This window comes from Hyperolius riggenbachi, chromosome 4, assembly GCF_040937935.1.
Source record: "Hyperolius riggenbachi isolate aHypRig1 chromosome 4, aHypRig1.pri, whole genome shotgun sequence".
Classification (NCBI taxonomy): Eukaryota; Metazoa; Chordata; class Amphibia; order Anura; family Hyperoliidae; genus Hyperolius; species Hyperolius riggenbachi.
In genome coordinates this window covers 351,141,412-351,159,980 of record NC_090649.1, presented here as the reverse complement: position 1 = coordinate 351,159,980, position 18,569 = coordinate 351,141,412, and the positions used below count along the sequence as shown (strand labels likewise).

Sequence of the window (18,569 nt, the reverse complement as noted above, 5' to 3'; positions counted from 1 at the left end):
GCATAGATGTTATTTAGTATATATAAGAGATTACTGTGTACACATCATATATACAGTCACAATCAGATATGTATATCTGACCTTAAAAATATGGGGACTGCTTTATTGAAGCAGCACAAGTAACTAATTTTGATTGGTTTATTTCATTTTTGTGGACTAAGCACAGCTATTACTGTATATATACTGTATATATACATTATTTTTAATGACTATTATCTGAGAAATAGAACATTTTATCATATTTTCTATTTTAATTACAGTTACAAATTCATTATGAGTCGGAGTCTGTGCATTTTTTCCCGACTCCGACTCCAGGCACCCAAAATTGCCCCGACTCCACGACTCCGACGCCCTGGTTCCCACTGTTCTTCTTAACCTTCCCAGCGTTCAATTTCCCCAGGATTTCTGTGCAAACAGTGATAAAATTTATTTTTAAAACTTTTTTTTCCCTGTAACTTGCCAAAATGTGTCAAGCAAGGGTCTAGTATACAGTGCAGGAGAGTATTGATGTGTATGCATGTTTATACTGTTCACAGCATGTTTTTTTGAACGGACATTTCTGTCCATACCGCTAGGGAGGTTAATATTCCCATGCAAATTTGGTGTTTCTGGCATTTAAGGGGGCTTTGCTATTAACCGTTAAAGTTAGTGGCAGTTGGAACATTTTCCACGTTCAGTACGAGATCTTCAAAATTTATTTCCTCAACAAGTAGAAGGTCTTTTTGAAAAAAAAAATTGTAGTCACTGACCCCCTCCAGGTGTTAGGCCCTTGAAACATCTTTTCCATCACTTTTGTGGCCAGAAACAGTGTTTGTAGTTTTGGAAGTTCGCTTGCCCATTAACGTCTATTGCGGTTAGCAAAGCTTGTGCGAACGCGAACTGAGGTTCGCAAACCTAAAATCGGAGGTTCGAGCCATCTCTAGCTATAATATCTTGTTTAAATGATATAAGACACATCACTATAGTAGGGACACTAGACTGACTATGGTGACTTCATTACAGCTTATTTACTTATAATGAAAATAAGAACTGACCCGAAGTAGGACAATTTTAAGGGTTGGGGCAGAGCAAGTGGAGATCACCTGAAATACACTTAATTATGGTAGGCTACTACTGCGAGCAATGGTGAAAGAGACCGATGCAGAGTTTTAATCATCACAGAAATGTTGGAGTTATGACGAGTGCCAAAAGATAAACACGGATGTCTTGTGTTGAAAACAGTTGCAGCTAATAATTTACTTTGCTTAGGATAGGAGAATCCGCTGAATTCCTGGCTGGTTGGCCCCCATAGTCCTAATAAAACTGAACATACCTTCAGGAAGTCCATCTTCCCTTTCACTGCGAGTATGGAATTTTTCTATGGTTTGACAGCCCAACAATTTTGTACGGTTAGTTTGACTCCTCAAAGACAAGAAACTAGATGAAAGATCCAAACTGTATCTCTCCTCACAATATTCCAAATGCTGTGAATCAAACCATAAAGAGTTAAACCCACAGTTTAACATGTTATAAAAATAAAAAAATAGAAAAATTATAAGAATGATTACAAAAAAAATCATATCAAACATCAATGTACACTCTTGGCAGCTTAATACAAGAATGATCCACAAACCAAGGGGATACCATACCAGCAGCATATAAGAAAAACATATTTCACTATAATAAGATCATTTGGATTTCTTTAGAGCTTGCATGTAGACTATACACAAATCTACTCCTCAACTTCAGATCTCACCACCATATTAAGTTATGTCAGAGATGACGCCCTCCAAGAATATTCAAATACATTTCCAATGACCAGGCAGTGTTAAAGGGCAAGTTTAAAGCGGACCCAAACAAAACATTTTTTTAATTCAAAATATTTAGTTGCACCACTCTAGCACATACAAAGATAAATAAACACTCCTTCAAGCCTATGAGCATTTCAGTGCATGCTTTTCACCCTCTTTGCATAACTAGGGTTATACAGGTGCCACAGTTTGCCGGATTATTTGCCGGCAAAATGAAAGGAAGGGAGGGGTTTCTCCAATAAATGTAAAATATTTTATATTTGTCATCATGCAGCTAAAAAAAAGGCTGCTATTTATTATTATAATTTAGAAAATAGATTTTATTTCTGAAATCTTGTATTTTTAGTTTGGGTCCAGTTTAATATCAAAGCTTTATTGAACTACATAGAAAAATATTTAAAATCTCTAAAACGCAAATTTATCCGGTCCATTAAACTGAGGATGACCTTTGCGGACAGACCAAGTATTACTAAAGGACCCTTTTTTAAGAAGAGTAGTTGGGAGCCGGACATTCTGAATAACTCTGTTGATTTGTTTGAAGGTGCAGTGTTGCATGAGGTGCGCAGCCTATGGGAACAATTTGAAAAAAAAGAAAAAAAGCTTCCTTGTGTAATAATTTATCTCCTATGGAGAGGGACGCATTAAAAAGTTTGAAAGGGAGGACGCATGCGCGGCTACGCCAGGATGGCCGCTTAGGCACAGAGCTCCGGCCAATCACGCTCAGCTTACCGCCGCCCAAAGACTCTTCTCCGCATCTAAAACGCGGCTCGGTACCGGGATCCCCGCTAGACCACACAAGCGACTTGATGGCCTCCAAAACGACACCCAAAACGTCCGCGCAAGCCGGCGCGATGGAACGCTTTCTGCGCAACACAGACAGCCAAGATGGCGCCGGCCTCGCTCCGCAGCCTGACGCAGCTCCAACCCAGCAAACCCCTCTGTCCCCATCATCCGCTCCTCTGACGGCAGAACTGCTGGAAGCCACACTGGAACGGCACTATCGCTCTCTACATGACTCACTGCAACAGGTAATCATTACAGCAGTCACTGACTTGAAAAAAGACTTAAACATTTTAGGGGAGCGCACCACCACCTTAGAGGAGAAAATGAACACTCTCTCTGTATAGCACAAAGATTTGGAGGAGGAACAAAAACTGATGCAGTCAGATATTAAATACTTACGATCTGCACAAGAAGATCAAGAGAATCGTGACAGACGACAAAATTTGAGAGTTAAAGGCATCTCCACTTCGGTGACCCCTGACAGACTAACCGCTCACCTAACTGAACTTTTTAAATCACTATCCCCAGACATCGCAGATGAGCTCTGGAGGATAGATCGTGCCCACCGTTCGTTAGGTGAAAGACAGACAACATCACAAAGGCCCAAGGATGTGATAATCCGTATGCACTATTATGAGGCAAAAGAGGAACTTCTAAAAGCCTCACGTAACACCTCACCAATCTCCTTTAACCATCTTAGCGGTATGGACGAGCTCAGCTCGTCCATCACCGCCGATGGCTGCCGCTCAGGCCCTGCTGGGCCGATTTTGTTCAAATAAAAAGCAGCACACGCAGCCGGCACTTTGCCAGCCGCGTGTGCTGCCCGATCGCCGCCGCTCTGCGGCAATCCGCCGCGAGCAGCGGCGAAAGAGGGTCCCCCCAGCCGCCTGAGCCCTGCGCAGCCGGAACAAATAGTTCCGGCCAGCGCTAAGGGCTGGATCGGAGGCGGCTGACGTCAGGACGTCGACTGACGTCCATGGCGTCACTCCGCTCGTCGCCATGGCGACAAAGTAAGTAAAACACGGAAGGCCGCTCATTGCGGCCTTCCGTGTTACTTCTGGCTGCCGGAGGCAATCGGAAGAACGCCTCCGGAGCGCCCTCTAGTGGGCTTTCATGCAGCCAACTTTCAGTTGGCTGCATGAAATAGTTTTTTTTTTATTTAAAAAAAAACCTCCCGCAGCCGCCCTGGCGATCTTAATAGAACGCCAGGGTGGTTAAAGGAGACGACCTCACCATCTATAATGATTTGTCACTCATCACCCTGGCGAAACGCAGGGCCCTCAAGCCGGTCACCCAACTTCTCCGAGACGCTAAAATAATTTACAGATGGGGCTTCCCCTTTCGCCTCATAGTGAATCGCAACGGATCTGTGTTTACGCTTTCGGACATTGACAACGCCCCTATGTTTCTGAAACAAATGGGCCTTCGCCTTCCTACAAATATCTCCAATATTCACCCCCGCTCACCTTCTGAGACTTCTCCCCCCAGAAAGCTGCGCCATATCTCGCATTCCTCACATATACCTGTACGCAGTCTCACCTACCCAACTTCGCCTGAAAGGATGGACTCCCATGTCTCTTGAACAGTGTCTCCTCATATTTAAAAAGATAACCTTTTGGGAATTTAGACCTTAGGCCTCATTAACATTGGGATCCAGGCCTTTAACTTTATACACCTATGGGGCACCTGGTTTCGGTGTCTGAGTCGGCCTTCTTGGACTGCTCTCATGCTCCTCCGGAGAGTTGTTTTAGAGGACCCCTGGACTCGGGAGGCTCCAGGAACTCTCTTCCAGCTCTCACTGGCACAACTATTTCTAGTTGTAGCACTATGTGACCACGATGTTCTCAGTGGTTTGTTCTACCTCCCGCTGTTGTGTTTCATCATTGCCTATAGCCATGTCTCTTTTATTACATGGCTGTTTATTTTGCCTTTTATTTTACCTTATGTTTATGTTCCACACCAATTGATTGATGTCTTCTGTGTAATCTATGCTGATTTTAGAGATAATGGTTAAGCTATATACCTTAAACTGCAAGGGCTTAAACATCCCCCAAAAGAGAAGCTCCCTGCTCAGGGACTTACGGAGTCTTGTCATAGACATTGCTTTTCTTCAAGAGACACTCCGTACGTCTCTGCTCTAAAGCATACCCTGAAGTACTCTTAGCTTCAGGACCTAAGAAAAAAGCAGGTGTAGCGATCTTATATAAAAAAAGGACTCCCCCCTCCAAATAACCAAAACTATAAAGGATCCCGCAGGACACTATCTTATTCTATTAGGCTCCCTAGCAGGTAAACCGATAACCTTAGCAAATGTATATGTCCCGAATATTAATCAAATCCCCTTCCTTACAAAATTCTTTACCAAACTACAAAAGGTGGCTAATGGTACTCTTCTAATAGGAGGTGACTTTAATCTGGCCTTCTCCTCTATAACTGATAGGTTCATATCTTTGGACTCACAATCCTTCCCATCACATGAACGACTCTCCAGAAAATGTAGGGCCCTGACCCGTAAGTACGGCCTTCTTGACCTTTGGAGAATCTCTAACCCTACGTCCAGAGATTACACCTATTTCTCCCCTCCCCATGCAACACACTCCCGCATCGATTATTTTTTCTCCAAATTACCTACCCTTACATCTTTAATTACAGCAGATATTCATCCAACGGCCTGGTCAGACCATCACGCTGTTGCAATACAATTAGATTGGTTACATACACCTCACAAACCTATACATTGGAGACTAAACGAATCCCTTCTAAGAGATAAAACATTTCTATCCAAATGACAGACGAAATCCAATCCTTCACCACCAATATTCCCTCAGTTTCCTCATTGGGAATGACATGGGAGGCACACAAAGCTTTTGTACGTGGACGGTTCATCGCTGAGGGCTCTAAACGTAAGCGAACCTCTTCACAAAAACTAGTTGAACTTACTAAGGCCCTCGGAGATGCCTGTGCCTCTTACAAACAGCGATCTACCCAAGAATCCTTCGCCAATATTCAAAAACTAAACTGAACATTAGATCCCTCCAATCTGCCCAACTGGAAAAAAGCCTGAAATGGTCACGACAATTATTTTTTGAACGGGGTAATAAACCACACACTATCCTTGCCCGCAAATTAAACCCCAGGGGATCTTCTCAGACAGTACATGCCATGAAAGACAGTGACGGTACTACCCACTACAACCCATCAAAGATTGCACAACTATTCAATAACTATTATGAACAACTCTATAATCTTCCAGACCCCTCCCTTGATCCCTTATACCCAAACAAGGTAGCTTCCTTCCTAGAACAACTCCAACTCCCTAAATTAACTGAAGAGGAATGCACTTCCCTTAACGCACCAATCACCATCACCGAAATAGTTGCAACTCTCAAATCACTCCCCTCTTCTAAATCTCCTGGCCCAGATGGACTTCCTTACTCTTATTACAAACATTTCCAAGAGGTTCTCTCACCCCATTTAACCTCACTGGCAAACAAGATCATGAGAGGGGAATCTCCTCCATCTTCGTTCTTAAAATCCCTCTTAACAGTTATACCCAAAGAAGGAAAAGACCCACAGGTTCCACAAAGTTACCGCCCCATCTCTCTCATAAATTCTGACCTCAAAATCATTACTAAAACTCTGGCCAATCGTTTAAACCCTATACTGCCTAGGCTCATTAACAATGATCAGGTGGGCTTTATCTTAAACAGGCAGGCAGGTGATAATACCAGTCGAGCGATAGACCTTATATCCCACATGCCCCGTATAGGCAAACCTTCTCTGCTACTTAGCCTAGATGCAGAGAAGGCTTTTGACCGCCTAGCATGGCCTTTCCTCTTCCATGTCCTCCAACATCAGGGTTTTAATGGATCCTTTCTGACCATTCTTCAATTCCTCTACTCATCTCCTTCAGCCTGTGTAAAACTTCCCCTGGCCTCCCATATTCCCTTCCTGATCCACAATGGTACTAGGCAGGGTTGCCCTCTTTCCCCGCTCCTCTTCGCTCTTAGTATTGAACCCCTCGCCAGCGCTATAAGACTAAACGTTAACATCTCAGGCGTTCAAGTAGACAAGCATGAATTTAAGATTTCTTTATTCGCAGACGATATCCTACTTACCCTCACGAATCCTCTAATCTCCCTACCTGCTTTACACAACACCTTAAGTACTTACGAATCCTTATCAGGATTCCGTCTTAATCAAGATAAAACTGAAGCAATGCCCATAAAAATTCCACCTGAACTTCTCGCCTCCTTAAAACACAATTTTCCCTACAAATGGCAAAACCATTCCCTGAAATATTTAGGTATCCATCTTACACCCACTTATTCCACTCTCTACAAACATAATTTCCCTACTCTTATCCAACAAATTCTGCAAGATCTGCATAAGTGGACCGCCTACAAGATCCCCTGGTTAGGAAGAATATATACGTTAAAAATGAATATACTCCCCAGACTGCTTTACCTTTTTGAAACACTTCCGGTATTGGTCCCCTCCTCTCAGCTGTCGAAACTCCAATCCGCTTTTTCTAAGTTTGTTTGGAATCACGGGCGACCGAGAATCCGAGCCTCAATTCTCCTATCTCCTAGAGAGCAGGGAGGCCTAGGATTACCCCATCTCCGTTATTACCAAGCAGCTCATCTACGTCAGCTGAGAGAATGGTCCAAATTTACAGTACACACCAAATGGGGTCTCATTGAGGCAGTCAGTATGCTTCATATTGCTTTGGCTTCCTTGATATGGTCAAACTCCCCCCCAAAACTACTTTCAGCTCAACTCTTGCCCACTATAAATTTCACCTTACAGGTTTGGCGCTCAACATTTGTCATAGCTGGTCTAAAATCTTCCCCCTCCCCATTAACGCCAATCCTAGGCAACCCTGCCTTCCGTCCTGGACTATCTAAAGACTTTATGGATAGATGGCACAGACTAAAATTTTTTAATTTACTGGACTGGAAGAACCCACTCACAGGATTAACTCTACCTAGATCTGCCCTAAAAGAAAGAATTCCCCCTACTCCTATATACACTATGGAGCATATCCAGATACGACACTTCCTTCAATCTCTGCTACGAGAGTCACCCTCCATACCGCCCCTAACACCTTTTGAACATATTTGCGACTCACAGGGATATCAAAAAGGTCTGATTTCCCAGATCTACCACTTGCTACATACTAAATCTGGTCTCTATACACCGGTTCACCCATATATGTCCAAATGGGCCTCAGTCCTCTCCCAGCCAATCCCGCTAGAGGACTGGGAGGAGATCTGGGAGAATGCTAAACATTCATCTATGTGTATACAAATAAGGGAAAATATTTACAAAATTATATTTAGATGGTATCTCACTCCCGACAGGCTATCAAAAATTTACCCAGACTCCTCCCACCTCTGCTGGAGAGGTTGTAATGAAAAGGGCACCCTTGAACACATCTTCTGGTCATGTCCTTTAATCACCCCACTATGGACCAATGTCCAACACCTCATCATGACAAAAACAAGTATACTAGTGCCTCTTGACCCTCTCTACATGGTGTTAGGTAAACCCCCCCCAGACACTCCCAGGCATACCACGCGCCTGATTACCCACATTCTAACAGCTACACACCTGGCAATAGCTACTTTTTGGAAAAATATCGCTCCTCCAACGTTATCAGATGTCAAACTTAAGATTGAATGGACTAAAGAAATGGAACAAATGATGGCATCCTTAAGAGGCACCGAAGCTCACTTTCATAAGGTCTGGAACCCTTGGTCCTCACTTTCACCGGACCTCATGCCCCCTTGATACTAACCAAGAGTCCCATTATGTTAATCTAACCAACCTTTCCCAATCATGTGGATAAGATTAGCCCATAAAAGGCTTCTCACCTCGCCACCTTTCATCACATAAGCCCTTGCAACCCCCCACTTTAATCTTCTCCTCCGCGTATAGGCCTATCAAGACCCTCTACCTATTCACTATCTATAGGCCTGTACTTAGACAGCCGTCAATCACTGGTGTGACCCGTTTTCAGTTATCTACACAGGTTCTTTGGTTAACAGAACCTGTATATCTATTGAAGCAGGATATATCTACTTAGTATATAACATTCTATGTTCAGCACCCTACAAACTAAACAGGAACCTCTTGATGTCTCGACACTAGGTTAGACATTCAAGCACTCTAAATCTAGTTAATTAGACTTCTAACCTATACGGAGTCTGGTCTCTCCTAATAACTACTCATTACATGTCTATAATCAAACTGGAGACGATTCATGTTTTCAACCCTGTCTATAAGTGAAACGATTTCTTTCTTTGTATTACCCAATGCTCAACATCTGTATGTTCAAAATTTTTCAATAAACAAAAGTATAACAAAAAAAAAAACAAAAAAAAGTTTGAAAGAGAATGACGGAATTGTTATTTGCAAGGCAGATAAGGGAGGAGCGGTGGTGGTACAGAATAGGCGCCAGTACATACAGGAAGCACAGCAACAATTGAATCAGGAGGAACATTACAGACTGTGTGAACGAGATCCCACATTTGAGATCAAAAAGAAGGTCGATATGTTAATACAACAGGGGGTTGAGGATGGTACTTTAGACAGACAGACAGCAACTTTTCTTACAGCCGAGAACCCACAAATACCAATACTACACCTCTTGCCCAAGATACATAAGTGTCTTGACACGCCACCCGGCAGGCCGATAGTATCGGGTATTGGTTCAGTTTTGTACCAGTTAGCCAAATATGTCGATTCTTTTTTATAGGATCTGATGAAATATGTGAAGATGTGTCTGAAAGATACAAAGGATTTGTTGTGCAGACTGGAGGAGCTGGGCACTGTCCCAGAAAGCCTATTGCTTTGCACATTGGATGTCCAAAGTTTGTTTACTTCAATCCCTAATGAACAGGGTATGCGGTGTATTGAAGACAAGCTTTTGGAGACAACAATTCCGAATACTAAGATGTTCTTTATTTTGGATGCATTGGAACTTATTATACGTTCCAACTTTTTTCGGTTCCTTGATTAATTTTACATCCAATGCCAAGGCACGAGCATGGGCTCCCCGGCAGCTCCTTCCTTTGCCAAATTGTTCCTCAGGAATCTGGAGAAGAGCATGTTTGTCAACCATGAGCTCTATGGTAAATATATTTACCGATTTTTCAGATTTGTGGATGATATTTTGTTGCTGTGGAATGGCTACTGCCTGCTCCCCGGATAGTATCCACTATCTGGATGTGACAATCAGCAACGAAGAAGGAAAATTGGTTACGAGTTTGTATCAAAAGCCAACAGAACGGAACAATTTGTTGCGTACTGACAGCTTTCACGCATCGACGGTAAAGAAGGGCATTCCAAAAGGCCAATTTTTGAGGGCCCGGTGTATCTCGACGAAAATCGAGGATTACGATAATGCGGCGGAGAGACTCATGAAAAGGATGATTAAAAAAAGGTTATGACAAACATGCGCATCAAAGGATAAGTGGGGAAGTAAGATCTATGCCTAGGGAGGAATTATTGTTGCCTAAGGTAAAACGTGCCTCCAACCGATTGCCCTTTGTGTGCAATTATGGTTATTTGTCTGAAAAAATATGTTCGGTAGTGCGCAAACTTTGGCCTCTACTTGAACAAGACAGAGTATGGAAAACTATTTGTTGAGTCTCCGGTGTTTGCCTATCGCAGGGGTAAGACCATAAAAGACTGGGTATGCAAGTCAGATATTGCTATTAGAAAGAAAGATGAGATTTTAAAAGTAAAGTAAGGCACATTTCCATGCTTAAGCTGCAATTGTTGTGGGGCCATGATAAAGAGCAGCAGTGTGTCTCATCCTTCCACTGGAGCGAGCATACCCATTAGGAGCAGGTTTTCCTGCTCGAGTCCGTATGTGGTGTACGGGCTCAAGTGCCCCTGTGGGTTTGTATACATCGGAAAGACTTAAAGACCTGTGAAGGAGCGGATACAAGAACATAAGAGAGATGTTACAAATTTTGCACTAGGCTCTTAGTATGAGACATCTGTATCCAGGCACTTCCTACAATCCCGATACAGGGTCAGCCAATTGCGGTGGTTTGTGGTGGAGGATGTACCTAAACTTCCAAGAGGAGGTAATAGAAAGAAGTTGCTGCTTCAATGTGAGGCTAAATGGATTAGAAAGTTTAATTGTGTATGTCGTAATGGTCTAAATGAAAACCTGAACTTGAAAGATTTCTTGTAATGTGTTTTTCTTCTAGGTTGGAACGGATTGCACAGAATGTCTAAACAGGACTTTATCAAGAGTGGTATCGTAAAAAAATATGAAAAAATATGAGACTTGTGCTTATAAATGTGTAATAATCGTTGAAACTTGTAGTATTTAGTGTATAAATTGTGCTATGCCGAGGTGACCTATTCCTCAGTAATTGACCGGGGTAGACACCTTTTGGTGTAGTTCCCCAGAAGGATGTGTGTATTGATGTTTATGCTTTTGATGGTCATGTGACTTATTTTGGTCTCATGACTTCCTGTGGGTGGGTATATAGGTGTCACAGGTGATGGGTGTGGCACACCTGAGGAAGGGCTCCGCCCGAAACCTGTCGTGTGTGCCTTGCATGCTTTAATACAGTTTTCTACTGAAGCCATTTGTGTGCTGTCTCCATTTTGTGTATTGTACTACGGTTTTGCAGAAGTGGTGTACCTGCAGGAGGTGGGCACCGGCTCGTGGGTCTATCCATAGACCTGAAAGGTGGGTGACGTGTGAACTTTTGAGCTACGGATACTGGACACTATACTAGCTATACTGGGGCACTACCAACCCATACTGGGACACTATACTAGCTATACTGGGACACTATACTAGCTATACTGGGACACTATGCTAGCTATACTGGGACACTATGCTAGCTATACTGGGACACTATGCTAGCTATACTGGGACACTATGCTAGCTATACTGGGACACTATGCTAGCTATACTGGGACACTATGCTAGCTATACTGGGACACTATGCTAGCTATACTGGGACACTATGCTAGCTATACTGGGACACTACGCTAGCTATACTGGGGCACTACACTAGCTATACTTGGGTAACTATACTAGCCATACTGGGGCAACTATGCTAGCTATGCTGCTCCCCTCCGTTACCCGCTGCACACGACACGGTCACAGGGAAAAATTTCGTTAGAAAGTGGTCCCCGGGCCAGAAAAAAATCAATGCCATGTAGAATTAAGGCAGTTGTGAAGGTGTAAGGGGGTCAAACACATATTAGTATGGTGTTCCTAATAATCCCTTAGGTGAGTGTATATATACAGTGGGATGCGAAAGTTTGGGCAACCCCTTGTTAATCGTGATGATCTTCCTGTATAAATTGTTGGTTGTTACCATAAAAAAAAGTTAAATATATAGGAGACACACACAGTGTTATTTGAGAAGTGAAATTAAGTTTATTGGATTTACAGAAATTGTGCAATAATTGTTTAAACATAAGTAGGCAGATGCATAAATTTGGCCACCACAGAAAAGAAATGAAATCAATATTTAGTAGATCCTCCTTTTGCAGAAATTATTGTTATAATTAAAAATGTCAGTTAAATATATCATATAGGAGACACACACAATGATATATGATAAGTGAAAAGAAGTTTATTGGATTTACAGAAAGTGTGCAATAATTGTTTAAACAAAATAATGCAGGTACATATATTTGGGCACCACAAAAAAGAAATGAAATCAATATTTAGTAGATCCTCCTTTTGCAGAAATTACAGCCTCTAAACGCTTCCTGTAGGTTCCAATGAGGGTCTGGATTCTGGTTGAAGGTATTTTGGACAATTCCTCTTTACAAAACCTCCCTAGTTCATTCAGGTTTGATGGCTTCCGAGCATGGACAGCTCTATTTAACTCACACCACAGATTTTCAATAATATTCAAGTCTGGGGACTAAGATGGCCATTCCAGAACATTGTACTTGTTCCTCTGCATAAATGCAGTGGAATTTGAGCAGTGTGTAGGGTTGTTGTCTTGTTGAACGATCCAGCCCCATGCAGCTTCAGCTTTGTCACGGATTCCTGTACATTGGTCTCCAGAATTTGCTGATGTCGAGTGTAATTCATGTGTCCCTCAACTTTGACAAGATTCCAGTCCCTGCACTGGACACACAGCCCCACATCATGGTGGAACCCCCACCATATTTTACTGTAGGTAGTAGGTTTTTTTGGAATGCTGTGTTTTTCCTCCATGCATAACGCCCCTTGTTATGCCCAAATAACTCAATTTTAGCTTCGTCAGTCCACAGCACCTTATTCCAAAATGAATCTGGCTTGTCCAAATATACTTTAGCATACCTCAAGCGGCTCTGTTTGTGCTGTTGGTGGAGAAAAGGCTTCCTCTGCATCACTCTCGCATACAGCATCTCCTTGTGTAAAGTGCACCGAATGGTTGAAAGATGCACAGTGACTCCATCTGCAGCAAGAGGATGTTGTAGGTCTTTGTTGCTGGTCTGTGGTTTTACTGACTGTTCTTACCATTCGACGCTTCTGTCTATCCAAGATTTTTCTTGGTCTGCCACTTCAAGCCTTAACTTGAACTGATCTTGATTGGATCTGACGAAGGCAGTGATGCCGAAACACATCACGCTAGAGGCACGTTTGTGACTGTGGACACGCTCCCCGCCAGTGAGGACACTCCCGGAGATCGGACGCCATGCTGCTGGCCACAGCCTGGCGGTGCCCACGCTTATGAAGGAGAAGTGTCATTAGCCTGTCTATATGCGACATTTTATCTATTGTCCTTTAAGTAGAATTTTACTTGCGCTGATTAAATTTTTTTTACTGGTTTTACCCTATGGGGCGCTTTACTTATCTCCTTTATATTTCCTTTGCCTGCTTAACTTGAACTGAGCCTGTGGTCTTCCATTTCCTGAATATGTTCCTGTGGAAAAAGACAGCTGAAATCTCTGAGACAGCTTTCTGTATCCTTCCCCTAAACCCTGATGGTGAACAATCTTTGTCTTCAGGTCATTTGACAGTTGTTTTGAGATCCCCATGTTGCTAGTCTTCAGAGAAAATGAAAAGAGGAGGGAAACTTACAATTGACCCCCTTAAATCATAACTGGATTCACCTGTGTACGTAGGTCAGGGGTCACTGAGCTTACCAAGCCAATTTGAGTTCCAATAATTAGTTCTAAAGGTTTTGGAATCAATAAAAATAACAGTGCCCAAATTTATGCACCTGCCTAATTTTGTTTAAACAATTATAGCACACTTTCAGTAAATCCAATAAACTTCATTTCACTTCTCAATTATCACTGTGTGCGTCTCCTGTATGATATATTTAACTGACATTTTTTATCGTAACAGTCAACGATTTATACAGGAAAATCATGATGATTAACAAGGTTGCCCAAACTTTCACATCCCACTATACTGCCACTAATGAAAGAAGAGTCTCTTCTGCCATCTTTAGAAACCCCATTAAATGGTCCAGTAATGTTCTTGATCTTGTTCCTCCTTGTTGATTCAAATAAGCTACTGCTGTCATGTTGTCACTTCTCATCTGAACAGGATGGGCTCTCAAAAGAGACTGACTCTGGCTCCTGGCTTCCTCTATTACTCCTAACTCTCGGTAGATGGACAACTTTTCTTTTTTTTTGTCTGGACCACAAATCTTATAATGTTACTCCGTCCACATGAGCTCCTCATCCCAGCAGACCTGCATCCGTTTTAGCTTTATTGTTGGAGTTCTCCAAAGTAGACCGTCTGTCAAAATCTGTTCTGATAGCCACCATTTTAGTGACTCCAAGATCTCTTCTGGGACTTTCAGCACCACTTTCAAATCTTGTTGATCCTTGCTCCAATTTTTTAACATCCAAAACTGAAGCAGTCTTGTATGCAGTGATGCTCGGATACCTCCCGATCACTGAATCGACTGTTCGGCCATGATTGAAAAAAAAAAATATCCAGAAACGATGTGATTGATTTCCGTATTTGAGCTGGACTCACAAATTCGACTCGGATTTTTTCAGTGAATGAGGCAATCATGTCTAAACACGGAGTTTAAAGAGGAACTCCAGCCTAAACAAAGTGTCATTAAGTTACATTAGTTATGTTAATTAAAATAGATAGGTAATATAATCTCTTACCCACACTGTTTTAAAAGAACAGGCAAATGTTTGATTTCATGATGGCAGCCATCTTTTTGGTTGAAAGGAGGTGACAGGGAGCACGAGACACAGTTCCAACTGTCCTGTTTCCTGATCACCTCTCCCAGTTGCTAGGCAACGTGAACAACAACATAGGAAATCCCATCATGCTCTGCACAGCATCAGGGAAAAAAAGCCCGGGCTTTTTTTCTTTGATGGGTGGAGCTTAGATAAAAATGCAGATAAAAATGATGCTTTGGTAAGAAAAACAAAGTTCTGTTGCTGTGAAACTAATAAAGAAACACCAAGACTTTTCAGTTCTGCTGAGTAGATTTTTAGTCCGGAGGTTCACTTTAGGCTATTCTTACATGCTACAACCCCCCAAATTGCATGGATTATAAAGGTGATAAGGGGCTACAACTTTAACAACAACAAAAAAACCCCAAGAAGAACTTTTAGTTTTTGAGAAAATGGATTGCATTTTAATGTTAAATCAACACTTTAAATGGGGCTATGAATTGGTAATAATTGGTTTTAAACAGGGAAACACACTTTAATCAATTGCAGAGGTGATGGCGAGTACCAATGGAACCTGGCGGTGGTGGTACCACTGGAGGAGGATGAGTGGGCGACACCACAAAAACACCCAGAGAGGTGTTGGTGGCAAGGACATGGCACCAAAGTTATCTGACAAATCAGCCCAAAAATTGTAGCATCAGTGGACCCTGGTGGTGGGTACACAGACTGCTGTTGTCACTAAAGACATGAAAGTCGGCAGCAGGACTAAGCAGCACTCTGTGGCAGCACAGAAAAAGAGTATGGCACCTCACTGGTGGCACCACAGCATGATAAAGTAGTCCAAAAATTGTAGCATCCATGGACCCCGGTGTTGAGAACACAGACTTTAGTATTAAATTCCAACATCAGCAGCAGGAGGAGGACTAACGACTCAGCAGCATCAAGCAGCAAAGGCATGGCCCCTCATTGGTAGCACCACAGCACGAGAATTGTGCCCAAAAATTGTATGCATCCATCGTGGACCCTGACAGTGGGAACACAGACTTTAGTAGTTTAATCGAGGAACATTAGAGGCAGCAGGACGACGACTAAGCAGTCAGCATGGCAGTAGAGAATGACCATGGCACCTCACTGGTGTCACCACAGGAAAAAATGAACTGAACCACGTCAAATATGAGTACCAGGCAGGTTCTAACTTGCTTTGTAAAGGCAGTCCTTGCTAAAAAAAAATTGCAGCAGCCACTTCATGTACCCCTGTGGCTGACAGCAGGGGCCAGGAACTCCCCTTCCACCCAAGCCTGGTTAATTTTCAGGAAGGTGAGTTTGCCACAGAGGCGTTTCTCAGCTGAGAATGCTTTTCAGTGACCACGCCACCGGCTGCACTGAAGCATCTCTCGGAGAGGACACTGGAAGGGGGGCAGGAGAGGACTTCCAGGGCGTACTGGGCAAGCTCCCGCCAGATTTCCAGTCTCAGTACTCCATGGGGTCCACGAGGCTGTCTGCGTCAAGCCCGCTGAATGACCCCATGTAGTCAGACACCATGCTGGTCAATTGCTGCTAGTTGGATACAAGTGTCCGATACAGTAAAATATAGAACACAAAAAGTAGTGGACAGCGGTCTGCCTGCAGTGCACTAATAGAACAGTACAATGTCACTCACCGACTAAACTTAGTGATTAACAGTGGTAGTGACTGACTGCAACTAACTGAAGTTGATCACTGGCTGGCTGGCATGTGAGAGATGCACGGCGGCGGCTGCTCTGCGGTGCTCCTGCTGGAAGTGCTGCCGCTCTCTCTCCGTGTCAGAGCGGTCAGCTGTTTGTGGTGCAAATAGATCGGCACCTGGTCCTGGGGGGGGAGAGGGGGTCGGGCAAACATAGGCATGCTCTGCATGCTCGTCATCAGTATCTGATATGCGGCTTTGCGTCGTTAGCGTGGGCAAAAGGCTACATAGTAGCAAAATTATATTGATTTTTGCAGAACGCATTGGCTTTTTTCAGAATCAGAATCAGAATCACTTTATTTCGCCAAGTACAGCAGAGCTGTAATCGGAATTACTTGTGGTACACATGGCAAAGGCATAATTGGTATAATACAAGACAGACACACAACACATTTCAAAGGCATAATTGGTATAATACAAGACAGACACACAACACGGCACAGGCAAAAATACTAAGGATAATAATAAGGAAGTAGGTAGTGGCCTCTAGTCCATTTGATGGGCCCAGGCCGGCAGCGGCGGGGGCCGGCTGACAACCAGCTAGAGTACGCTGGTATGCGGGCCAGGTAGGGGGAGACTGGAGTTCAGAAGCCGAACAGCTTGGGGGAAGAAGGTGTTCATCCGCCTGGTGGTTTTGGATGGTATAGCCCTATAGCGACGGCCCAACGGGAGGAGCTTGAAGTAGTGGCTGCCTGGGTGAGCGGGGTCCCGGGAGATCATGGTGGCCCTCCTCCTCATCCTGGCGGAGTGGAGGAGATCGAGAGGTGGAAGAGGGGATCCGATGATCTTCTCCGCGTCCGTTATGACTCTCTGCAGTTTGTGTTTGTCGCTGGCCGTTGCCCCAGCATACCAGACAATGACTGAGGAGCAGAGGATGGATTCTATGGTGGAAGTATAGAAACTGGTCAGCAGCTCCCTGGGCATGCCAAATCTCTTCAGTTGGCGCAGGAAGAACAGCCTCTGCTGAGATTTCTTCTGGATTTTGGTGGTGTTCTGCTCCCACTTCAGATTGTTTGTTAGAGTCGTGCCAAGGAACCGCACCGATGTCACCCTAGAAACTGCGGATCCCCCAATGAGGACGGGTTGGAGGGGGGAGGGTTTCTCCTGAAATCAGTGACTAGCTCGACAGTCTTTGCTGCGTTGAGGACTAGGTTGTTGTCCTCGCACCAGTTGCATATTCTCTCTACTTCGCTGCGGTACTCCAGCTCCCCGTTTCTACCAATAAGGCCGATGATAGTGGTGTCGTCTGCAAATTTGATGACTTTCACAGAGTCAGCAGATGAGATGCAGTTGTTGGTATAGAGGGAGAACAGTAGAGGTGACAGAACACAGCCTTGAGGAGCCCCTGTATTGGTGGTTCGAACGCTGGAGAGGTGGTTACCGAGTTTCACCTGCTGCGTTCTGTTTGTCAGGAAGTCTTTGATCCATGCCCGAAGAGTGGGGTCAACTCCGAGCTGCGTCAGATTGGTGTTCAGGATGTCTGGGCAGATCGTGTTGAACGCTGAGCTAAAGTCAAGGAACAGGATCCTAGCATAGGAGGCAGGGCTGTCTAGATGATCGGTGATGTATGCCATGCTGGCATTGATGGCGTCCTCCACTGATCTGTTTGCCCTGTATGCAAATTGCAGCGGGTCTAGAAGGGCGTCCGTGGACTTCTTCAGGTGGGCCAGGACTAACCGCTCGAGGAGCTTCATGATGTTAGAGGTTAGGGCCACTGGCCGGAAGTTATTGTGCTCGGTACTGCCTGCTTTTTTTGGGACTGGTATAATTTTAGATCTCTTAAAGCAGGAGGGGACTGCGCCATCCGATAAGGACTGCTTAAATAAGGTGGTGAGCACAGGGGCTAGCTGGTCGGCACAGGATCGCAGGCAGAGAGACGACACTCCGTCCGGGCCAGAGGATTTTCTTGGGTTTAGCTTGCGGAGGTGCCGGAGTACCTCCGATTCCAGAACAGCGACAGGAGCCGGGGGGGGGGGGGGGGGTGAGTTCACACAGTTTTTGATCACTTTAATACCAAATAAAACATTGCTGTACAGATTTAAATTTCACTTTGGGGGCTAACAGTTACTCTTTAATAATCACTCACTGGCTAGCTAAATACAAGTAGACAGTTAGTAATAGAGCAGTAGTAGACAGAATCA

The 18,569-nt window shown here is 43.9% G+C and overlaps 1 protein-coding gene across 1 annotated transcript in view; it reads right to left on the bottom strand.

Annotated features, from left to right (window-relative positions):
• Positions 1-1,244: 1,244 nt before the first annotated feature.
• LOC137504808 (protein ELYS-like) overlaps positions 1,245-18,569 on the bottom strand; it is a 320,844-nt gene continuing 303,519 nt past the window's right edge. The window contains exon 8 of the mRNA XM_068233400.1: positions 1,245-1,463. Within this exon, the coding sequence (XP_068089501.1) occupies positions 1,245-1,463 (219 nt within the window). The remainder of the gene's footprint in view (positions 1,464-18,569) is intronic.